The 25,832-nt window shown below is 40.6% G+C and overlaps 1 protein-coding gene across 1 annotated transcript in view; it reads left to right on the forward strand.

Moving 5' to 3' along the window:
• FAF2 (Fas associated factor family member 2) overlaps positions 1-19,126 on the forward strand; it is a 30,125-nt gene extending 10,999 nt beyond the window's left edge. Inside the window, exons 2-11 of the mRNA XM_077472397.1 lie at positions 1,541-1,609; positions 1,709-1,843; positions 2,041-2,117; positions 2,195-2,333; positions 5,899-5,984; positions 7,577-7,668; positions 7,762-7,939; positions 8,903-9,074; positions 16,226-16,369; positions 18,131-19,126. Of these exons, the coding sequence (XP_077328523.1) occupies positions 1,541-1,609; positions 1,709-1,843; positions 2,041-2,117; positions 2,195-2,333; positions 5,899-5,984; positions 7,577-7,668; positions 7,762-7,939; positions 8,903-9,074; positions 16,226-16,369; positions 18,131-18,313 (1,275 nt within the window). The 3' untranslated portion in view covers positions 18,314-19,126. The remainder of the gene's footprint in view (positions 1-1,540; positions 1,610-1,708; positions 1,844-2,040; positions 2,118-2,194; positions 2,334-5,898; positions 5,985-7,576; positions 7,669-7,761; positions 7,940-8,902; positions 9,075-16,225; positions 16,370-18,130) is intronic.
• The last annotated feature ends 6,706 nt before the right edge of the window (positions 19,127-25,832 follow it).

Raw genomic sequence — 25,832 nt, forward strand, 5'->3', positions numbered from 1 at the left:
CCATACCCAAGATGGCGGCGGGACCCGGCAGCCGAGCGAGCGATCGGCTTCGGGTGCCGACATCGCGGGCGCGCTGGACAGGTAAGTGTCACTATTTAAAAGTCAGCAGCTGCAGTATTTGTAGCTGCTGGCTTTTAAAAAAAAAAAAAAAAAAAAACGCGGAGTCCCGGTGGACTCCCGCTTTAAGTTGAATCTGTAAGTCGGAACAGAAATTATTTTTAAGTATAGCTCCAGCTAAAAAAAAACAATTTTTAAGTTTTTTTGTATACCATAGGGGAAGGGTTATCACCCCTGCAACATTTGTTTTGCTGTCTTTGTCCCTGTTCAGAAGATGTCACTTCACTTTCTGTCCCAATGACAATTGGATTTTGAAAATTTTGGGTTGTTGTAAAAACAAGCCTTGGTGATAAAGCATTAGTGGTGGAACCTTTTTCCCATATTAACTCTTACAGGAGTGACTTTCCCTTCCTAGGGGTAGATTTCCTCTCGCTTCCTGTTGTCTCCCAACGTTTGTAAGTTGTATGTTTGTATGTAGGGGACCGCCTGTGTATGTGTATAAAATTTATATATATTCAGACAGGAATTGCACCACATTCCTGTTTAAATTGCATGAGATTCTTTGTAGTGTGATTTGCACCAATTAATTTTGTATTGACGCAAATCGTACTGCAAAGTATCAGTTTCGGGAGAATTTGGGCAAATACTGATATGCAAATGCTTGATTTCGGCTTCGGTGCATGCCCTTTAATTTGCAGGTATTTCCACTCACGTTCTGTGTGGCTATGGGACAGGAAGTGAAGGTAAATCTCCCCAATGGGACACAGGTGGTGCCTATAGTTTTACTTTAAGATGTAATGGAGTCTTAAAAGTCCCAATATTTATTAACTGAAGTAATTAGTTGATTTTGTTTCACGCAAAGGTTGTTGATCTGGGTGGTTCCAACAGAGCCACTTGTTGCTGCTTTAGCAGAAGTCAGCCAAAATTGGAACCATGTATTGCTGTCTTTACTGCTGGACCCTGACCGACAGCTGGAGAATACTTCTAGACCTGTCTCTTTTTAAAATGTTGCTTTTGTCAGTTTAAAGCAGAGGAGGAAGAAGCTCGGGAGTAAGGATGATCTCCGGCGTGTTCGCATACTCCACGTGCAAAGCCCACCAGGAAGTCGGCGCAGTGCTGCACTAATCACAGGCAGTGAGACATTGCCCTGATGCGCAGCTGCAGAGATCGGGCAATGTCTCACTGCCTGTGATTAGCGCATCTCTGAGCCGACTTCCTGGCAAGCTTTGCACGTGGAGTATGCATCCTTACTCGGGAGCAGATTTTGTAGCTGGAAAGTGCCCGTAAAGCACACTTAAGAATCTTGCATTTGTTGACAGCAGGATTTGGGTTCCAGTACTTGCCACAGTGAACTGGCATCTAGGATTTGTGGGCCCTGGCATAATGAACCTCCAGATCTTTTATTGCCTTTGTTTTGCCTTGCTGTAATGCTTGTTGTATTTAATTATTCTGAAACATCTTCCCCCTCCTTTTTTTCTTCCAGGACTTGACAGGAATAGAGTCAATGGACCAATGCCGCCAAACCTTGCAACAGCACAACTGGAATATAGAGGTATATGCATGTAAATTAGGTTAAGGACAAAGAGGGCTGGTATGTTATTAAACTTGTTTTTTTCTGATTTTACATTTTTTTTATTTTTTTTTATTTTAGGCAGCTGTCCAAGACAGGCTAAATGAACAGGAGGGTGTTCCTAGTGTCTTCAACACAACACCCAACCGGCCCCTGCAAGTGAATACAGCAGACCATAGAGTATACAGTTATGTGGTATCCCGGCCACAGCCCAGGGTGAGTAGAGAAAAATGACATCCAAACTGTTTTAAATAAAACTTTTCCCAGAGGAACCAATCACATGTACTAATTTATTATCTTCACTGGTATAGTGAATGTTTAAAAAAAATTGCTTTTATGGACAATACTGAAGATTTAAGTTCCAGATGTTTTAATAAATGTGAACTATGTAATATGATTGTGTTTTGTTCTAGGGGCTTCTGGGCTGGGGTTACTACCTGATCATGCTTCCATTCCGCATCACCTATTATACACTACTTGATATATTTAGGTAAGTTGTATATATTTTCTTTATAATCCATTATATACGGAGAATCTGTGCAAAAAAAAAATTATTTTCTATTTTAGGTTTGCCATTCGTTTTATTCGACCAGACCCACGTAGCAGAGTTACTGACCCTGTGGGGGACATCGTCTCCTTTATACAGATGTTTGAAGAGAAGTATGGCAGAACACACCCTGTGTTTTACCAGGGGACCTATAGCCAGGTAACACTTAACAAGCCAGACATGCTGGATTAAAAATAAATAAATAATAATTGACCTTTACAAACAAGTCTATACATGCCTGCTCTGTGCAGTGGAATTGCACTGAGACACCCTGAACCCTCCTCTTTACGAGCCCACTGCTGGCGCTCCTGGCCCGTTCTCTCTGTCCAATGCCCCTATGGGAAGCCATTTCCCATGGTGGAACTCGTGTGTGTGCTCGCTCCTGAGCTCTGCTGCTGCGTCCATTGACTGGCGTCACTGGATTTGACAGCAGCAGGAGCCAATGGCTCTCTGCCCCAGCAGAGCCAATGGGACCCAAAAGTAAGTAGAGAGAAGAGCTGAAGACGTGCACAGTGCTGGATCGCATAAGGGTATAGGTAAGTATAGGGGTGGGGGGGTGCTGATGCCTAAACATTTTTTTACCTTCATACAAGGAATGTGTTGGGTAAAAAAATGTTTGATTTTAAAACCACTTTAACTGTTTTTCCTTCTAAAGCTTTAAAACCCTAGCTAATTAAATCCAGAAAAATGTACTCTAGCAGGCATGCACATCAGTGTGTGAACTTTTTTGTTCCTGACCGCTTTACAGTATGGCTATGTATATACAGTTTTTTTTTTTTTTTTTTTTTTTTCAAAAAGAACCAAAAACTGCGCTATTCAAATGTGTAAACGGTATACAAACAGCAGCTAACACAACATCTAGGTGTACAAATGTGGCATAATAAATTTTGTGAAAAACAGTGTAGCGCTTATTTGTTTTTACCACATTACAATGTGACCAATGTAATCAGTGCATACATTAAACTGTGCAAACAAATAAATACATTTAAACACTCTTTGCTGTATATGATAAACAAAGCTGGAATGTCCAAACAAATATATAAAAAAAAAATATATATATCAAAAATAGGAAAACAACGTGAAAACAAGTGAAAAGTTCTCCAAATTTTCTGTGTATGATACGATGAAGTGTAAACAGTCCTACACCTTCTCCAAGGAATGATCGCACAATCACCGCGTGAACCCTCCACCACATGAAATGGGGGCTTACCAGACTTAATGGATCCTACTCAAAATTATATTTGGAGGATCATATATGCTTGTAGATATACATAGGCTTTTTCGGTGTTGTCCTTTTCTGGAAGACTTTCAAGTGTGGCTATTTCCTCTACAGTATGTCTCCATCCACATAAATCGTCATAGGTAATGGGGTAGATATAAAGGAAGGAAGCAGGGACCACAATAGTGTAACTCCGTTTTTCGTTTAAAGTAATTTAATAAAAAATTATCAAACTCACGTGTACAAAGAACATAAACGCTTTTTCAATAAAATCTCAGGCTGCAGTGAAGTCCCGACGCGTTTCGTCTTAAGCAGACATCATCTTCTTTGTACACGTGAGTTTGATAATTTTTTATTAAATTACTTTAAACGAAAAACGGAGTTACACTATTGTGGTCCCTGCTTCCTTCCTTTATATCTACCCCATTACCTATGACGATTTATGTGGATGGAGACATACTGTAGAGGAAATAGCCACACTTGAAAGTCTTCCAGAAAAGGACAACACCGAAAAAGCCTATGTATATCTACAAGCATATATGATCCTCCAAATATAATTTTGAGTAGGATCCATTAAGTCTGGTAAGCCCCCATTTCATGTGGTGGAGGGTTCACGCGGTGATTGTGCGATCATTCCTTGGAGAAGGTGTAGGACTGTTTACACTTCATCGTATCATACACAGAAAATTTGGAGAACTTTTCACTTGTTTTCATGTTGTTTTCCTATTTTTGATATATATATATATATATATATATATATATATATATATATATATATATATATATATATATATATATATATATATATATATATATATATATATATATATATATATATATATATATATATTTTTTATATATTTATCTATATACAGTGCCTTACGAAAGTATTCGGCCCCCTTGAACCTTTCAACCTTTTGCCACATTTCAGGCTTCAAACATAAAGATATAAAACTTTAATTTTTTGTGAAGAATCACCAACATGTGGGACACAATTGTGAAGTGGAACGAAATCTATTGGATATTTTAAACTTTTTTAGCAAATAAAAAAACTGAAAAGTGGATTTGGAAACAAAAAGATTTCCCAAGCTTTAAACATCCAAGGAGCACTGTGCAAGCGATCATTTTGAAATGGAAGGAGTATCAGACCACTGCAAATCTACCAAGACCTGGCCGTCCCTCTAAACTTTCAGCTCAGACAAGGAGAAGACTGATCAGAGATGCAGCCAAGAGGCCCATGATCACTCTGGATGAACTGCAGAGAACTACAGCTGAGGTGGGAGAGTCTGTCCATAGGACAACAATCAGTCGTACACTGCACAAATCTGGCCTTTATGGAAGAGTGGCAAGAAGAAAGCCATTTCTCAAAGATATCCATAAAAAGTCTCTTCTAAAGTTTGCCACAAGCCACCTGGGAGACACACCAAACATGTGGAAGAAGGTGCTCTGGTCAGATGAAACCAAAATCAAACTTTTTGCCCACAATGCAAAACGATATGTTTGGCGTAAAAACAACACAGCTCATCACCCTCAACACACCATCCCCACTGTCAAACATGGTGGTGGCAGCATCATGGTTTGGGCCTGCTTTTCTTCAGCAGGGACAGGGAAGATGGTTAAAATTGAGGGGAAGATGGATGCAGCCAAATACAGGACCATTCTGGATGAAAACCTGTTGGAGTCTGCAAAAGACCTGAAACTGGGACGGAGATTTATCTTCCAACAAGACAATGATCCAAACATACAGCAAAATCTACAAAGGAATGGTTCACAAATAAACGTATCCAGGTGTTAGAATGGCCAAGTCAAAGTCCAGACCTGAATCCAATGGAGAATCTGTGGAAAGAGCTGAAAACTGCTGTTCACAAACGCTCTCCATCCAACCTCACTGAGCTTGAGCTGTTTTGCAAGGAAGAATGGGCAAGAATTTCAGTCTCTCGATGTGCAAAACTGATAGAGACTTACCCCAAGCAACTTGCAGCTGTAATCGCAGCAAAAGGTGGCTCTACAAAGTATTAACGCAAGGGGGCCGAATAATTTTGCACGCCCCACTTTTCATTTTTTAATTTTTCAAAATTTCAAAAACCCAATAGATTTCGTTCCACTTCACAATTGTGTCCCACTTGTTGGTGATTCTTCTCACAAAATAAAAATTTTATATCTTTATGTTTGAAGCCTGAAATGTGGCAAAAGGTTGAAAAGTTCAAGGGGGCCGAATACTTTCGCAAGGCACTGTATTTATATAATCTGTAAGGAATAATGCATTATACATATTACATAGTCATTTCATACTACATATCTCCACCTTCCTGTTCAGAATGTACATTATGCCATTTGCACTTGGCACTGCTAACTCCTAATTTGTTCCATTCACTGACCAGTGTCCTTGTTATGTCCTTACATGTGATATAAAAAAGTTTCTGTATAGTAGTATTCCTGATAAAGACTTATTCTGATATTGCTTATAATTCAATATTTAACAGTGTTATCTTGTTGTTTTGGCAGGCTCTTAATGATGCCAAACAGGAGCTACGTTTTTTGCTGGTCTATCTGCATGGGGAGGATCATCAGGATTCTGATGAGTTTTGCAGGTGGGCATTAATCTTTACACCTGTTTGCCTGTTATAAACCTGAGTATGTCTTTTTCTGCAAATCTAACCTGTACATGTGTCCTACATTCTTACCCAGAATTGTTTTTTGAAACATGCTTCTGCATGTACCTGCTACTCAACCTTCACAGCTTTTTCGGCAGACCTACTTTTAATCATTGCCATGTGATGACAGAACTGCTTTATGCTTCTTTGTCTGGTAACACCATAATCTCTTGTATTACAAGACTGTTGCACATTACATTGGACTTGATTTTTTTTCTACCACAGGGTGATGCATGTTAAGAATGATTTGTTGTATTAGATGTTGTTGCCAAGAAATGGTAATGTTACTAGAGATGGATATGTTAACTGAGAGGTGAACATCACAAAAGGAATGCTGTAACATTACATGAGACTGCTGTAAAGTGAAGAAACATGTTACCAATGAGAGGTCTATATTACAAGAGACTTCTGTGGTACAAGACATTTGACTTACTATACCTTTAAAAGAACGGGGAAGCTTGTTTGCCTTGGTAAATTGTGCTCTGTGCATGGACGCCGAGAATCCACCCGTTAGTTTTGTGCCATCGCAGGTCACATGACTAATCCATAGTGGAAAAGCAGAGAAAGCATCACCGCACTGCATTAAAGGCCAACTCTGGGCAAAAAAATGTAGCCTTCCAGTGGCATTAATTGCTCGCTTATGTCTAGGGGAATGAAGATATACTTACCTGATCCTCCCCACACAAGACCAGCTCCTGCCATCCAGACCCATCAATTCCCCCCCCACGGTCTAGCAGTTTTGTGCAGTGAACTGTTCCTGTCATCAAATCCATGGCTCTAGTCTTGAGGACATCCTGAACAGTCCACTGATGAATCGTGAAGGATCAGGTTTTTTACTCTTCCCTGAACAAAATGAGCAGTTAACCCCTCCAGTGCAGGCACAAATACAGGTATAACCTTTTTTTACCCAGAGTTGTGCTTTAAAGTATAAAAACTTCTGCAAGCAGCTCCCCCCCAGCCTCCATATAATTACCAGAGTCTGGTCTCGATCCAGCGAGGCCCTCTCTCTCCCCATTGGCTCAGACACAGCAGCGGGAGCCATTGGTGTTTCTGGCCCCTCCCTCCTGTTGTGTGCCCCCACAGCAAGCAACTTGCTATATGGGGCACCCAAGCCGAGTCACAGCTCCATGCATCCATTCAGAGACAGAGCTGCGGTTCGGCCCCACCCCTCTCTCTGTATCTCTCTCTCTCTCTCTGCTCCCACTGCTGTCAGTCAGTTAGCCAATGGCATCACTGCTGTATCTCGGACAATCAGGAGGGAGAGTCCTGGATGGTTGAGACGCTCGTGGACATCGCTGGATAGAGCTGGGGCTCAGGTAAGTATCAGGGGGGCTGCTGCACATGGAAGGGAAGGCTTTTTATCTTAATACATAGAATGCATTAAGATAAAAAAACTTCTGACTTTACAACCCGGTCCTGCCTAAGGTGCCATTCCATAAGTTGGGTAAATCGCATGACTCTGACCTGATGAACTGTTTCTGCCTGAAGGTTTTGTGATCAGGTAAAAAAAAAAAATTCTCCTGTTTTAGGAACACCTTGTGCACATCGGAGGTGTCTCAGTTCATCAACAGCAGAATGCTATTTTGGGCATGCTCTACTAACAAGCCAGAGGGATTCAGAGGTGGGTATCACTGTGCTAAATGTTTACTTTGTGCATATAATGTGTGAATTTTAGGAACCAATTTTTTTTTTCTTTATTTTTATTTTTTTAAAGTTTCCCAGGCCCTACGTGAGAACACTTACCCATTCTTAGCCATGATAACGCTGAAGGACCGCCGAATGACAGTGGTGGGAAGGCTGGAAGGTTTAATTCAACCCCAGGACCTAATTAACCAACTGACTTTCATTATGGATGCCAACCAGACCTACTTGGTGTCCGAGAGACTGGAAAGGTGTGGATAAATTATAATTATTTTTTTTTTTTATTCTCTGTAAGAGGAAACTCTTACAGAGAATGAATACAATAGGTTGCTTTTAATTGTAACCTGTTGATTAAAGGGCAAAAATATATCTTGTATTTGACATTGATGAGCAATGGGATTTACTAGAAATAAGTAGACTGTGCAGTTGCTCCAGAATTAAGTAACTGAGGTAAAGTTCCTCTTTACAAAGAATACCCAATCACCTGCAAGGAAAATACATTTTTGCTTGCACATAATTGGAGGATGGGAGGTTGCAGAGCTTCCCCTCATTTACTAAGCTCTTGAACAACTGCACTTAGAGTGCACACTCTAATGTGCCTTTAGTAAATCAACCCCAATGTTTCTGTCCATGACCAGCTTACAGTTTATCAGCATGACCAAACTAAAACCCTTCTTAGTACTGATTTGGAAAAGGGGTAAGTACCTCTGTTAGTTCTTTGTTGCTATCTGTGTCCTCATTTGGTAAATCTCCACTCCCTTCCTATTTTACTGATGGCCCACAAGATAATTAAAATCATCCTAAAAGAGCACATACAGCAGTAAAACCAGGCAATTCTGGTTGACACTGCAGGATATAATTAAAAAAAAAAGTGATTGGACAATACTGGATTAGCATGTGGCTATATGACTTTAAAGTGTTTTGGATTTGGTGTAGACTCCTCATTCATGTTCAGTGCACTATATTTGCCTACTGAAACTTTCAGTGTGGCCAACATATGATCAATGACCATGATCATGTAAAGTTTCACTATAAAATATATACGTAGTAATGTGTGGTTACAGAAGTTTTCTCTCCATGTTCAGTCTGCTTTTTGACTTGCAGTGGTTGCAGCCGTCATGCATTTGCCATCTATTAAAAAGGTTGAAAATTCCAACGGTTTGAATAAGCCCTTGGATAGAAATAGCCACTTTGTAATGGTTTTTCATTTTCAGGGAGGAGAGAAACCAGACTCAGGTACTGAGGCAACAACAGGATGAAGCATATCTTGCCTCCCTGAGAGCTGATCAGGAGAAGGAACGTAAGAAGAGGGAGAAGCAGGAGCAAAAGAGAAGGGAGGAGGAGGAGGCACAGCTCAGGCAGCTGGCAGAGGAGAGGAAGAAAAGGGTAATCATAAACTGACGCTAACAATGTACAGCTAACTTATTTTTATTCTTTTTACATGAGAAGTGGAACCTTTTGTTTTTTTTTTGTTTTTTTTTTGTTTTTTTTGTATCCGAAAAAAGGTTTATTGAAGTAAGAAGCAGATCTATAGCCATACATGACGCATGTGCAGCAATATATCAAATACAGAAGGACATATTTTTTATAAATCAACAAGGAGTAGAGGTTTAAAATCTTACTAAGTACATCTTCCGAAACATCTATATAATGGTGCCGCGTAGCATTATTTTTAAGCAATATGCGACTGCTTAGAGCAGTAGAGGTATGTCCCTAAATACTTAAATCATCATATAACAAAAAATAGTAGAAATGTCTACTAAATCTTAAGCTTGATTACCATGGCCTAAGAGGATATATCTGAAGAATGAAAGCTTTGTGCTCCTCTGGTTGTTATACTACTGACCCATTATCCACCGGTTTACATTCGTAGTAGTCTGTCCTTCACCAATTGGTGTGGACCTAATCCAGGTGTATCTAGCCACGGTTGCCACAATGAATATCATTTTTTTAAGAACATTCCTATGTTAATAAGTGAGTTTTTCACCTATCAATGTACTATTTACTGTATCCACCCATTGCTTTCCTTATGGTACCTGTGGAGATATACAATACCAAGAAATCAGTTTGCGAGCTAGGTACAATAGACCTAGCACTACAGTATGACCGCTCAGAGAAAGTGAGGATATCTCCAGAGCGCCTAGTAAGCAAATAATTGGATCATGTGCCAATGGGAATTGGAAAACTCAGGAGATATTACCAATAACGGAACAGTTGCAGGCATTTCCATATCATATGTAGCAAATCGTCATTGGTTCTACTGCATTTTGGGCATATTGGCGATTCTCTTATCCCCCATTTATGGAGTTGAACTGGTGTTCTGTACACTCTATGTAATAAGGTGAAATAGCTTGTGTGATGCCGAGACCAACACTAAAGGGGCAGAAGTCAGGCATAATTTCTAAGTTTCCCCATCTATATGTTCCAGGTCCTTTTGCCATCCTTTTTTGCAGGGGAGTGTGGAAGCATCATGTGTGTATTGCAACAGTTTAGAATATAACTTTTGAGATCACCCCCTTTCTATACCCTACCAACAAGACATCAGACCGTAATGGGTGGGTCGTTGGTGCAAGCAGGGAGGTTCTATACTCACTCTGAACAGCATGCCTAAGTTGCAGGTATTTGAAAATTGACTTCTGGGGAGTGCAAACTCTGCCTGTATCTCCGTAAAAGGATTTAAGTGTAGTGCCATTATATAACTGAGAGATATACAGAATACCCGCCCTCTCCCAGATTTGGAAGTCCTGAAGTTTGTTTAATTCTTTATAATTAAAATTATGCCATATGGGAGTATATAGATAAAAACCTTGGACATGCATGATCGTTCTGATGTAGTTCCATAAAGTGTTCAAGAGAATTATTGTGGGGCTTTTTTGGGGCAGATGTGAGAATCCTGCTTCCAAGTGGGATAACGCAGGAGTCAGAGAGCCACTTGGTATTAATAAATTCCTAATGGAGTCTGCCACATCCTCATGTTCCCAGTCTCCTAATTGTTGAACTTGGGAAGCCACAAAGTAGAACCTAGAATGGGGGGATGGCTAGACCGCCCTGGTCTTTGTCGAATTGCAGTGTGGATAGGCTGATACGTGCTATTTTATTTCCACGGATCAGAACTCTAAACTGTAAGTCTATTTGGGAAAACCATTTATGTGGGATCCATATGGGAGCATTATGAAATGTGTACAAATGTTGTTGGGCTCATACCATTTTAATTAAATTGGCTCTACCAGTGACTGATATCTGAAGTTTAGTCCATGCCGAGCATTTAGCCCGAAATTTTTGTAACAATGGGACCAGATTCAGTGTGATATATTGGCTTGGGTCCTGAGTCACGTGGATTCTGAGGTATCGGAATTTAGTGACCATTTGGGCAGTGCCTGCACAATCTGGTATAGGTTGTGGAAGTGGGTCTGGGGGTATGAGTACCGTTTTGTTCCAGTTGATAGTGAACTCCAATAGAGTCGGTGATCAATTGCATCACATTCCCCAGAGATTTATCCGTGTCTCCAAGATAAATCAGAGTGTCATCCACATATAAAGAAATTACATCTTTTTGGGAGCCCCTGTTGAAGCCTACAATATTCTGTGAAGCTTGGACATGAGAGGCCAATGGTTCCAGGGCCATGGCAAACAGCAGGGGTGAAAGTGGGTACCCCTGCAGAGTGCCCCTGAACAACTGGAAAGGTTCCGATATGTCCCCATGACCCCATATACCTGCAGACAGGAATGCATATAACAGCTGTATCCATCTGAGAAAGGTGGTACCCACCCCAAATCTTGACAATACCACCCACAAAATGAGGCCATTCGACACTATCGAATGCTTTGGTAGCGTCTTAAGACAATTATTACCGGGGTTGACAGTAGGCAATTGTACGTTTAAAAACAGTCTGCGTAGGTTTTGAGCCGTGGACCTTGTTGGTACAAATACAGATTGATCCCTATAAATCACTTTTTGAATATGTTTGGCTAACCTATTGCCCAGTACCCCAGCCAAAAGTTTATGGCCAAATGTGAGCAATGAGATAGGTCTATAAGAATCCGGTGAGAGGGCCTCCTTTCCTGGTTTCAATAGGATGACGATAATTGCCTCATTCATTGGGGGGGAGTTTCCAGGTTACGAATGCATTATTATAAACTTTAAGAAGGGTCGATATCAGTTGTGAGGTGTATCTCTTGTAAATTTCAGAGGGAAAATCATCTGCTCTGGGTGCCCGCCCATTATGTGTTTGAGCCAAAGCTGTAAGGATCTCGTCCTCGGTCAGTGGAGCATTGAGCTGGTTAGCATCCACAGTGGATAAACGTGGTAGTGAATATTTATCTAGAAAGGTTGAAGATCAGCAGAGAGAGGTTGTACTTTGGACGTGTAGGCAGTCTTAAAGCGGAAGTAAACCCATCGATCTAACAGTTTGAAAAAACAGTTACATTCCCGGCATGCCGGAAATGCTAACTGTCACATTGGTTGGGCTCTCAACCAAACTGTCAAACCATCCAATGGCTGGTGTCATAACTGATCACATGTGCAGCTTCATGGCAGTTAAAGATTAAAGGGAGGCCAAGATGGCAGCTTCCTTGGCTGAAAACTCTAGGAGGGTTTACTTCCACTTTAAAAAAATCCCTAAATATTTTAATGATATATTGAGTGGAATATCGAGGTACACCATGTGAACCAGTTATTGCAACTATATGGAAAGAAGGTTGTTGTGTTTTAGCAAGGAGAGCGAACGTGTCCTGTATTTTCCCGCCCTTCAAAATCCCTTTTCTACAAAAAGAGCTGGTTTTCAGCCAGTTGTAAAGACAATTGTCTGAGCATCGATGCTAGCCACACTCTACTGGAGTCATCGGAGGGGTCAGCCACTTGTGTTGCTTCTGTTCTCTACGCCTCCGATATAACAAACATTTCCCATTCTTTAAAAAAGAGAACTTTGCTGTGCTAAAGCATAAACAAATATAGCTGCTAACACAAAATTACTCTAAAAGAAGTTCATTAATAGTATAAATCGGAATGGCTTCCAACACGCGAGAGAGGAAAGACCACCACCAGAACCCAATATCACTGACTTTTACCGCCAGCACATTAGATATGTGCAGTGAATTGTATGCAAAACTGGTCAAATCTTGGATTACTCCTCATATGGCACACTGGATGCAGCAAGGAGTCCTTCCTCTACTGACCCACCAAAGGCTTGGCTATATAGTATACTTCCACAAACCTAGGGTAGCGATCACATGGGCAAAAAATGGAAGAGGTACTCTCATTGCACAAACATCCAGGAAATGAGTAACATTATTTATAAAAAAAATTCTTAAACTCACATTTCATACATAAAATGGAAGCAAAAGGAAAGCGTCCAACGCTTCCTACCAACAAAATGGCGGCCACTCCTCCTTCCACAGCGCTTTCCTCAAGTGCCTCTTTATTGTGCATCTTGAAACAACTAGGGCTGCAACTAATGATTATTTTCATAATCGATTAGTTGGCCGATTTATTGTTTAGATTAATCAATTTATTCGGTTAATAACCATAAAAGAAAAGTGTGCTGTATAATTTAGTTAATATGTAAAGTTTTGGAAAACAGGAATTTATTCTTAAATATCTCTATTCAGTGGTAAATATAAATGACCAACTATATGGTTAGGGAGCAAAATATCTAATCCACTCTGAGAATAACAGACAGAAGAGATATACTGTGTATATACTATTAGAGGAGAGAGATGCTGTATATACTATTAGAGGAGAGATATGCTGTATATACTATTAAAGGGTGAATCGGATAAATATCATCAGACTCAGGTCATTTTTTTAAAAAAAATTTTATTAAAAAAAAAAAAATGTCTTCCTTCAAAAGAAAAATGTAATTTTAAGAAAGTTCGTTCGATTTTCTAATAGCTACTGGGGGTCAAACCCACGTTTATTTTCAACCACAGTGACAGGAAAATTTGGAAAATAGTAAATGTCTTGGTCAAAGGAATTTTCACAGTGTATGTGGTTTTCGTTCAGAAATTACATTCATTTTAAAAACAGAATGTGTTAAAAACAAGTGAAAATTTCGAACAGCATTCTTTCATTCAGGGAATGTACAAAGATTTTTCATCTGAAAATTGATCCGTGTGGCCAGCATAAGGCTCGGTGCACACCAATGCAGTTTGCTTTTGATCTGTTTCTGCTGTGCGTTTTGATTTTTGCGCACGTGATTTTGCGGCGATTAGCATTTTTTTTTGGCCAATTTGTTGGGCAGATTAAAAAACAAATTGCTGCAAAAACACATTACATGCGTGAATATGTCCCATAGGAAACCATGTAGATGAACTGTAGTGCGTTTCTGCTTCTAAGACGTTTAGTAACATAATGAGGTTAAAACTGAAATTAGCCCTTTTATAGTACAAAAAAACCAGATAATCACTAATGTAAGGGGTTCATTTTGTTACTGTAGAACTGTGAACGTAATATTTACAGTAGCGATTATTTGCTCCTTTTTTACTGTAAAGGGCTAATTTAAAAAAAAAATTTTTTTTAACCCCATTATGTTACTGGCCGATTAATCGATTATGAAAATAGTAATCGATTAATTTCATAATTGATTAGTTGTCGATTAATCGATTAGTTGTTTCAGCCCTAAAAACAGCCACACCACATTTTTTTTCTCCTGTATTTTACCTGAAGTTATTTGTGGTGTTTTTCTTTGCATCTCAAACAATTTTCCTGGCAGTTGTGGCTGAAATTTTAGTTGGTCTACCTGACCCCGTGGTTTGGTTTCAACAGAACCCCTCATTTTCCACTTCTTGATTAGAGTTTGAACGCTGCTGATTGGCATTCTCAATTCCTTGGATATCTTTTTATATCCCTTTCCTGTTTTATACAGTTCAACTACCATTTTCTCCAGATCCTTTGACAATTATTTTGCTTCCCCATGACTCAGAATTCAGACACGTCTGTGCAGCACTGCATGAAAGATGCAAGGGTCTGTCAGGAGTCCAGAAACTCATTGACCTTTTTACACACACACACACACTCACACACTCACTCACTCACTCACTCACTCACTCACTCACTCACTCACTCACACACACACACACACACACACACACACACTCACACTCACACACTACAAGGAAACAGGTGAGGATGGTTACCTTTTAACAGCCATTCAAACTTTGTGTGCATCTTATCAGGCCAAAATCACCAGGGTAAACTTTTGATCAGGGTCATTTGGGTAGTTTCTGTTGTGATTATGATTTTAAAAAAGCAAACACAGTTGATTGATAATAAATGGCTTCAGCCAAACACTAACCATGAGTGAAAAATGCTTGTGTTTATCATTCATATTCTCTGAAAAATGGCCAAGAAATCATAAATTCTGCCAGGGTATGTAAACTTATGAGCACAACCATATCTGTTCCTGTATTGTATCTAAAAAAGGAAGCCAATAGAGCCGGTATCGGATCAGGGTCTGGTAGGAGAGACAGCCAGAAAGTGTTTAGCTTCCACAACGTGTGACTCCGCCTGGCTCCAGCTCGGATATCTACTAAGAGCGAGGAGTGAACAGATAGACACTCGGGCACTGTGTGAATCGAGCGGAGGACAGCTCGATCACACATCGCGGAGGACATCGCTGGATCCAGGGGACAAGGTAAGTAACTCTCCCTGTGTCCTCCCTGTATCCAGCGATGCAATCCCGAGTCTGGCCCGGGGTTACCGCTTATGATGCTAAAATCGGCTAGGGAGGTTAAACCTATTGTAAGAATAATCGGTGTGCGACGTAATGAAGCTCTGAATGGCTCATGGTGCTGATTTCCGAGCATGAGGGATGCAGTACAGGGTACTACAGGAAGCAAATTATACGTAGTAATTATACGAACTGTATTTTTTTAGCATTCATGCTTTTTGTTTTTTTTAATGAATACATTGGACTAAGTCAGTGGTCTGCAAACTGCGTCCCTTGGGCACTACTACTTGCCCTCGGGCACTATTCCTCCCACTGATACAAACCGTTCCTCTTACTGACACCAACAATGGAGTTTTTTTTTTTCCCCCACTGGCACCAATGACGGGACACTATTCCTCCCATTGACACCAATGACGGGCTGCTATTCCTCCCATTGACAGCAATGACTGGGCACTATTCTTCCCATTGACACCAATGAGGGGGCACTATTCCTCCCATTGACACCAATGAGGGGGCACTATTCCTCCCATTGACACCAATGAGGGGGCACTATTCCTCCCATTGACACCAATGAGGGGGCACTATTCCTCCCATTGACACCAATGACGGGGCACTATTCCTCCCATTGACACCAATGACGGGGCACTATTCCTCCCATTGACACCAATGACGGGGCACTATTCCTCCCATTGACACCAATGACGGGGCACTATTCCTCCCACTGACACCAATGACGGGGCACTATTCCTCCCACTGACTCTCCAGCAGCGGGGGCACTATTGGAGACCTCTGGACTAAGTAATGGATCAGTATGAATTACTAAAATATTTATCTGAAGTTTTTTGCTTTAATTTCTGATATGATTTGCAGACCCTGCAAGAAGAAAAGGAACGCAGGTCAGAGGGTCTTCCTGCAGAACCACAGCCGGACCATCCTGATTGTGTGAAAATCATTTTTAAGATGCCAAATGATACTAGAGTGGAGCGGAGGTTTCTCTTCACACAGTCCCTGTCAGTAAGTTCGCCATTTCCAGTGATGCACTCGTTTTAACATCTATCGATCTAGGACAGTAAAGTGGTTTAGTGGTTAGCACATGTGCCTTGTAGCAGTGCGATCCTCAGTTCGAAGCTCAACCAGGACACTGTCTGCATGGAGTTTTGCATGAGTTTCCCCTGGGTCCTCCCACACACCAAAGACATGCTGGTAGGTTAATTGCCTCTGTCTAAATTGGCCCTAGTAGGAGATAGGGACCTTAGATTGTAAACTTAAGAGAGCAGGGACTGATGTGAATGTACAGTGCATGTAGAGCACTGCGTAAAATGTCAGTAATAAAATGCATAAATCCATTATGAAACTGATGGATTAAATCTGGTTGATGTGCAGAATGCTCTGCTTTGATTTATGTGCAGGCTCTTATTGTCTTACACTGTGATATGCCTTTGTCTGCAAGATGCACCCTGTGCCATATTTCTGTTTCCAAGAATGGGTCAGCATATTAGCCAGGTAGCTAGCACTCTTGTTTTGCATCTATGAGGTTCTGGGTTCATATTCTGCCAAATCATTAAGTTGTATACTGTACAAGTTGTAAAAATAACGAGCAAAAACAGGCCCGTTTCACACTTGTACAAGCTGAAGATTGTGCAACTTGAACCAATGCCTGTGTAATCTTGAGATCTATGGACCTCAAGTCGCATCAAAATCAGACCAAAGAAGTGCAAGGACTACTTTGAAGTCGCACAGATATGAACGGTACTCATTGGAAATCATGGAGTACGACTTGTCATGCAGTCCCAAGTCGCAGGACAAGTCACACAAGTGTGAAACAGTATAAAACAATCTTGCCGCACTAAAAGTAACCAGTGTTGCTAAAAACAAGTGTATCATAATAAATGAAAAAGAAAGAAAGAGATAATAGTCCCAAATAAGTCCAAGTTTGTGAAGAAATGGGATGTAAAAAGTATCTTTTCAATTCGAAATGCACAACATTCAGGTCTACTTCCACCTTAGACAAAAAGGACTCTTACCAGAACATGTGGATCCTTTGTATGAAGAGAGTCATGAAGGCTATATAGGTTGATATATCATCTGTAAAATGTCCAGTTTCTCCACCAATGGTCATCAGTCTCCTGACCAGCAACATGAGATGTTCCATCCAAAGTATATAGAAAAGGCATCGGGAAGACCCACATGGTGTAAAATCGTATAGACAATTTATTGATAAATATAAGACCAACCACCCAATATCAAAATACAACAATCGCTTGAATGTTAAAATACCAATCCTGGAATCCGATTGCTTTCTGGTTTCAGCATGTGTGGTGATGTCATGAGTGTAAGCTCTGCCATACGCCTTTCGTCGCATCTGACGTCATTTGGGAGCTCATCGAGGTGACCATTAGTACATCTCCATTTCTTCACACATTTGGACTTATTTGGGACCATTATCTATTTGTTTTAAATTTTTTATGATACACATGTTTTGAGTAACACTGGTTACTTTTAGCGTGGCTAGATTGTTTTATATATACCGTACAAGTTTTTGTGAATTTTTCCCAACAAACCAAAACACTGGTAGGTTAATTTGCTTATGTCCAAATGTGCTTGTTAACATATTGAGGGAAAACGGATTGTGAAGTCTTGTGTGCAACAAATGGGCAGGTGACAGTAGTTTGTAGCACTAACCTCTCTGTTACTACATAGAATGCTGTTTGTTTCTGATTTTAGGTTTCTTTTTAATATGGCTAATTTGTGGTATTTTTTTTTTTTTTTTTTCAGGTAATTCACGATTTTCTTTTCTCTCTGAAAGAGACCCCAGAGCAATTCCAGATAGTGGCGAATTTTCCCCGTAGGGTGTTGCCGTGCCTTCCCAGTGAGGAAGCCCCTGTGCCTCCAACCCTTCAGGAGGCTGGATTTAGCCGCTCACAACTTCTCTTTGTACAGGATCTAACGGACGAATAACAGAGATTTATTTTTATCCCCCAAGGAAATTTGGGGCAGAAAAAAAAAAAAAGCAGGTAGGGATGAGAGAGAGATATGAATTCTCTTGGCATCATTATTTTGTTTTTTTTTGTTTTGTTTTTTTAACTGCTGCTACTGACTTTGGATCCAGGCCTCGCCTAAAGAAGGAGGGGAAGGTAGCATGCAGCAGTGGACTGATTTTCCCCATTGGAAGGGGATGAAGACAAATATAACAAAGCAGGGAGTTTGTTGCAGGGTCCCATTTGGCATTTCCAAAGTGACGTGTGATCAGATTGTCTACATAGGGGCTTGCATAGCCTTGCATGCCTTTCCACCTCAGTTAAGGAGGACCGTCTCTGTGGAGTAAACACTTACATCCATGCCTCTAACAGGTTCTGCGGGAGCATAACTTCTGTAATTTCTGTTTGAGGAGCAAGAGGAATTACCTTCCTCACTTTGTATAAAGCAGTTTCTTTTCTTTTTTTTTTATTGTACTATATATTTTTTTTTTCTGTTTGTTGCTTTCTAAAAGACCAAAGGAGAGAAGTTGGCAGCTGTCCTTGCTCTGAGATGAAAGGATTTTCAGCAGATCCAGCTGGAAGAGTGTATTGTGGTATCTCGCTTTGGGATTAAGGGGTCCTGGTTAATTCCAACCCCCCACCCCCCCTCCCTTTAGTGTAATAAAGGCAATATATAGTGACTGGTCTACCTGCTTAGATGCCTTCTTGTCACTAGTATTCTGTATGTCCCAACTGGACTATATTCAAGAAAATAATTTATTCCAGATATAAATTAAAAACATTTTAGAGTTTTTTTTTTTTTGTTTTTCTCTGTGTGAAATGTTTGTCGAGTACCTCCCAGGGACTACAGTGACGAGTCATTCCTGTAAAGAGCATGTTCCAGTCCATTAAAGGAGAATCTGTTGCGCATTTGTTAATTGAATCGCTAGCTAAAAGATGGAATTGGTTAGGCATACCATAACATGATGTCTAATATAGAATGGAGTGGCGCATTTACTATTGCTTGGCACATGGAGTAACAGCCACTATATCAATTCAAACCTGATAGAAAACAAACGTTTTTTAAAGTATAGCATATCAGTGTTAAAGGGTATCTAAAGTGAAACGCAAAAATGTGATATATTGCAGCTTATGAGTCCTTGGATGTAGTGCCTGAATTTGTTTTATCATCTTCTGCAAGTACAGTAAAATACCTGTTGATTATTTTAGTGTTTGTAGTCCAAATAAGGAGAGCGGCCTAAAATCACCACACTGCTCCTCCAGAAAAGCAGCAAGCGAGCATTGTCACCTTAGGATGGGGGGGGGGGTGTGTGGATTGGCATAACCCCCCATGGAAATTAAGGGGAAACCAATGCAGCCTGTATAAACAGGTCAGCTGCAATAGATTACATTTTGGGTTTAAATACACTTTAAAGGTTTTGTTACAAGACTGCAACTTTTTTTCTTGACAGCTGTAATCTGAGGCAGTTTTGGGAAGGCCTGAAGAACTGTAGCAAGGACAGTTGTCAAAGAAAAACTGGATCAGCTTTCCATTTACCCTTACAGACTAACAGTAAAGAGAATGGTTGTTCCATGTCGGTGGCAATGAAGGGTGATTTGCAGTTGTTACAAACTAAAAGCACAAAAAAATGTTGATAAAAACAATTGGGCAACATTCAATATTTATATATAAGAATGCTATGATCTAGTAGTTTTTTGTCTAAAATATTGTAGCGAGAGGATAACTGTTAGCACCAGTTCAAACATCTATGAATTTATTTTATTACATTACACAGGTACTTATATAGCGACATACATTTTTGTAGCGCTTTACATATATATTTATATATATTTTCACATCAGTCACTGCCCTCAATGAGCTTACAATCTCTAAGGTCGATAACTCACGTTCATACATATAATAGGGTCAGTTTGGACAGGAACCAATTCACTTAGTGGCATATCTTTGAAATGTGGGAGGAAACTTCAGTACCCAGAGGAAACCCACGCAAGCACAGGGAGAACATTCAAGTGCCATACAGGTAGAGTCGTGGATGGATTCGAACCAATGGCCCATCTAGTGCTGCTAGGTGGAGGTGCTAACCACTAAGTCACTGTGCGTTTTGACAAGTTTAACCTTTTTCCCAGACACCCGTAAGCATATATTCGGCCTCTCGGCAGACTGGCTTTAATGCAGAAAGGCTTCTTTCTGTGCTGCGCGCTTCCAGCACAGTTGCCGGCAGATACGAGAAAGCTCCCGATGCATACTTGTGAATGGCAGTCACATGATTAGAATGCCTGTCTCCACCTCCTTGGATTAGAACCTCTTAAAGTGGTTCTGCACCTAAAAAAAAATATTAAAAGCCAGCAGCTACTAATATTGCAGCTGCTGACTTTTAATAAAATCATACTTACCTGTCCCAGGGTCCAGCGATGTCGGCGGCAGATGATGAGCGATCGCTCGTCTCGCTGCCATCCTCTGTCAGGGAATCGGGAAGTGAAGCATGGCGGCTTCACTGCCCGGTTCCCTACTGCGCATGCGCGAGTCGCGCTGCGCGTCTCTTCAGATCCCCCGCTGTGTCCTGGGAACTGTGTGTTTCCCAGAACACAACTGGGGGGGCGGGGGGTCTGCGGCGGTCTGCCCGGAAGTGGGTGCAGATACCTGTTTACCTTCCATTACCAAAAAAACAATTCCCTTGAAATTACTCTTTTTGCATGTAAAATGTGTTTATTTCTTAAAACTGCAAAGGTACAGTAATGTGAAAAAAATAGCATGCAAAGATTTGGTCTTAATTTAAACAGTGCCTAGAGAGAAAGGTGATTTACTTGTGTAAAAACGCAATAATTGTTGCCTTTTTAATCATTGATTCAGCATAAATATTAATAGATGTTGTAGTGACATTATAAAAGGCAAGTAATACACACTTGGTATGAAAAACTAGTATTGTCCTCAGCAGAATTAGCTTCTTGAAGGCATTTTGCATAACTACCCACCAGTTTGATGTCAAGTCAGTGAAATAAGCGACTGCTTCTCCATATAAAATTCTTTCATTTGCAAGATGTTTGTGGGTATCCTTCTGAGATCTGCCTACATAATTTCAATGGGAATCAAATCAGGGCTTTGACTAGCAAAGTCCATAATCCTTCATTTCTTCCAAGTGAGCCATTCCTTGGTAGATTTTTTACTGTGAATCATTATTGTGTTGAAAGAGACAACTTTGACTTTTGGACAAATGGCCTCGCATCAAACGCACTTCCATATGACGCAAAATGTATGGTATTAAAGTAGAACTATAGGCAAATGTTTTCATTTTGTATAGAGCAAGGGAGGGCTTTAGTCCCTGTGTGTTGTTAATTTTTTTTAATTTAAATTTTTTCACCATCTGTGTCCCATTGCCAAATGGGAATTGAGCGGAAACCCTGCTAATGAAGGGAATCCTTTGGAGACCCCCAGGTCACCAGAAGATTTCCCCTCTATTACTTTTCTGCGTACAACCCAAAATTTGGGATTTTCCTTTTTACTTTCCCTGTCAATCATAATGGTAAAAAGGACAAATGGAGAGGTTGAAACTTAACGGAGACGGCAATAGAATCTGACAGCTATAATCCCTCTCCACTCTATCCAAAATTTAAGTTTTGCCTTCGTTTATACTTTAGTGACTGAGCCGTCCAGGCTTTGAAGCTGCAAAGAAACTCCAGACATTTCCACCACTGTGCTTTAACAAAACTTTGTCTTACACACCTCTCATACAGATTAAATTGGTGCAATCTACATTTGATTGCAGATGCATGCACTTTGACCTCAACTGTTGCAAGAGTTAACTGAACACCCTTGGGCAACCAGTGGCGTCAAATGGTCAGGTCCTAGGTTGAATTTGCTGGGTCACCCACTCCTAGGTAAATTGGCAGTTTCAAATCTTTTCCACTTATTGTCCATACAGCAGAATGGTTGTTTTCAGATCCTTAGGCAATCTTTTTACACCCCTTGCCAGACTGTTAAGTATCCACAATGTTTTTCTGAGGGTGTTAGCGAGCTCTGTTGATCTTGATAACACCACACATGTTAACAGCAAAGAACACTAAACCTTAGATATCTGAAGGTTAATAGGAAAGTTTGGGTTTAAAAAAAAAAAAACACAAAAACCTTTATACTCGCCTTCATGCTGGCTCTAAAATTGAGAACAGCCAATTTCTCAGTCTGCTTGGAGCAGATGGCATTGCTCTCCTCCTAAAATTCACTGGAGCACCAGGCTGGAGAGCGGGTAGACGCAGCTGGCTTCAGCTCTTTAGCTGGGCACTGAGAGAAGAAGCCATCTGTCAATCGGGCAGTTGGGTGGATCGTGATCATATGATCAGGATCCTTCCAGAGCTTGGAGTGGCTCTATCATGTAAGCTGACAGCAGACTATAGCTTGCTGATTCTGGGACACGGGAGAGCAAAATTAAGTGCATTCCTGTGACCCACAAGAAGAAGTATGGCTAAAAAACATACTTCTATTTTAAATAAGGCCAGTTCCACTTGCCCTCTCCCTAGTGAGATTCTGATTTCATGGCTTTGAAGTGGTAGTACATTGTAGGGGTGAATTTACTTTTTCCATGTGTCCGATCTGCACTTTTGTTAATTTAGATCAGTGGTTGTCAACTCCTGTCCTTAGGGCCCACTAACAGGCCAGGTTTGCAAGATAACTGAAATACATCACAGGTGATATCATTTGCTGCTCAGTGACTGCAGTATTCTAGTCTGCATCTACCCAAGGGAATACCTAACATCTGACCTGTTAGTGGGTCCTGAGGACAGGAGTTGAGAACCACTGATTTAAATCTGATAATGAATGATATATAATATATTTAATATATTTTAGTGTCATTTGTTAAAAGTTTATAGTACCCTTCTCTGTAAGCACTGTGTAAATGAAGATCTAATATTTGCCTTTTCAAAAAAGATGAAAACGTTAAAAGTAAGTACGCCCTATGGAAATTGTTAATTTTCTCTCCCTGGAATATGCTTGTTATATGTACAATGGTATTAAAATGCTCTTTGAAGACCAAGTTTGTTCTAAGTGCAAAAGTGTGACAGTGACAGGACCTTTCCACGTGTGTGGTAAGTGAGCCTTACAGGCAATGTTTGCTTTCACCAAAAATTGCCTATGCAGTTAAGGGCCATAGATGAAGAAAACATCCAAACAGTGTGGCTTTGACCAAAGTTAAATAATGCCTTTACTATAGGTAGAAATGGTTTACATACCTGAACAGTCGATGGCTTCCTATAAAGGAGACGGAGGAACATCTGTATCCTGATCTCGTTAGTGACGAATGACCCACTGGTATCACTTCCAGTATCAGAGCTGAAATTCCTTGGAAACATAGGTGTTTAGAGGCAGAAAAAAAAACTCCCGCTGCCAAGTGCGTCCAGGAGCAGTGGTGTTTTGGTAGAAAAGATGCTTGATACCTGTAAACATGTTTAGCACTAGGCACATTTAATTCTTGAGTGTTAATGTGTTTCAATGGCTAGAATTATTCTGGCCAATGACCAGGATGCTTGATGTGCTGTTTGATGCATTTTTTTTTCTTCTGCCAAAACACTGATGCCAGGAAGAACGGCATCTAGGAGAGATAGCAAAACATCCAGTGTTCACGAGGCTTGGGTTCAAGCTCTGTTTTTACAGAGAAAGTTGATTTTTGCATCTAACGTCTGTTGCCTATACCTCAGATCTACCAGTTGTTTTAGCATATTTTTTTCACTGAAGGTAATGTCTGCTTATCATGCTCTGTTTATTTTTGTCCAGCTTTGGGACAGGTTTACTTATCTATGTAAAACTAGACATCTATTCAGCTTTAGAGGAAAACGCTACAATTGTTTTTTTTAATGAATACAGCAACAAACACTCGCACCCCCCTTTTGTTCTTAATCCAACTAGCTTCACTGTGCAGGCCCTTTGAAACATCCTCATAAGCCTTTGTGCTACAACCCCATTGAATCTTGCAGGAAAGCTGAAGGCCAAGGTGAGTACTACTCCCCATAGGAATTAACTGCCCATGGCATACATGCTTGAACTGAAGAGGTCTCAGAGAGGATGTTTTGTGAGTCAAGGCTGTTTGGCTTCCAACAGGCCATGCAGTGCCATTTGCTACAACAAGGTGAGTGTGAGTCTGCACTTAAAGGGAAACTTGAACCAAAGGTACAGTTCTTTAGGGCCCTGCCCCAGCCACAGTTTATTTATTTTTTTGTAAAGAATTGAGACACTATAACCAAATAAAAGTTGTCTGGAGTTCTATTTAGAAAAATGTATTTCACTTTTTAAGATTGTACAATTGTTCTATAGTGCCATTTCTACAGTTCATACGTTAAACTGTATTTCAATTTGACAATCACGTTTGAGAAAACCCTGCTATATAGGTTTAGTGTTTTCATTTAAAGAGCTGACCAAAAAAACGTGTATGTATATCTCACAAAAGTGAATACACCCCTCACATTTTTGTAAATTATTTAATTATATCTTTTCATGTGACAACACTGAAGGAATTACACTTTGCTACACTGTAAAGTAGTGCGTGTACAGCTTGTATAACAGTGTAAATTTGCTGTCCCCTAAAAATAACAACACACAGGCATGAATGTCTAAACCGCTGGCAACAAAAGTGAGTTCACCCTTAAGTGAAAATGTCCAAATTGGGCCCAAAGTGTCAATATGTTGTGTGGCTAACATTTTCCAGCACTGCCTTAACCCCCTTGGGCATGGAGTTCATCAGAGCTTCACAGGTTGCCACTGGAGTCCTCTTCCACTCCTCCATGATGACATCACGGAGCTGGTGAATGTTAGAGACCTTTCACTTCTCTACCTTCCATTTTAGGATGCCCCACAGATGCTCAATAGGGTTTAGGTCTGGAGACATGCTTGGCCAGTCCAACACCTTTACCTTTTTTTTTTTTTTTTTTTTTTTTTTTATAGCAAGGCAGTGGTCATCTTGGAGGTGTGTTTGGACCGCAGGACAGTATTCCAACATAACGACCCCAGTCTCAGAAGGGAGGGCCATCAGGCTCTGCTTCAGTATGTCACAGTACATGTTGGCATTCATGGTTCCCTCAATGAACTGTAGCTCCCCAGTGCTGGCAGTACTCATGAAGCCCCAGACCAGGACACTCCCTCCACCATGCTTGACTGTAGACAAGACACAATTGTCTTTGTACTCCTCACCTGGTTGCTGCCACATACTCCTGACACCATCTGAAACAAATGTTTATCTTGGTCTCATCAGAGCACAGGACATGGTTCCAGTAATCCATGTCCTTAGTCTGCTTGTCTTCAGCAAAGTGTAGGCTTTCTTGGGCAGTATCTTTAGAAGAGGCTTCCTTCTGGGATGACAGCCATGCAGACCAATTTGATGCAGTGTGCGGCATACGGTCTAAGCACTGACAGGCTAAATCCCCTCCACCCCTTCAATGTCCGCAGTAATGCTGGCAGCATTCATATGTCTATTTCCCAAAGACAACCTCTGGGTATGACCCTGAGCACGTACACT

This window comes from Lithobates pipiens, unplaced genomic scaffold, assembly GCF_037356315.1.
Source record: "Lithobates pipiens isolate NorthernLeopardFrog02 unplaced genomic scaffold, aLitPip1_a1.2 Scaffold_8, whole genome shotgun sequence".
In the NCBI taxonomy this organism is placed as follows: Eukaryota; Metazoa; Chordata; class Amphibia; order Anura; family Ranidae; genus Lithobates; species Lithobates pipiens.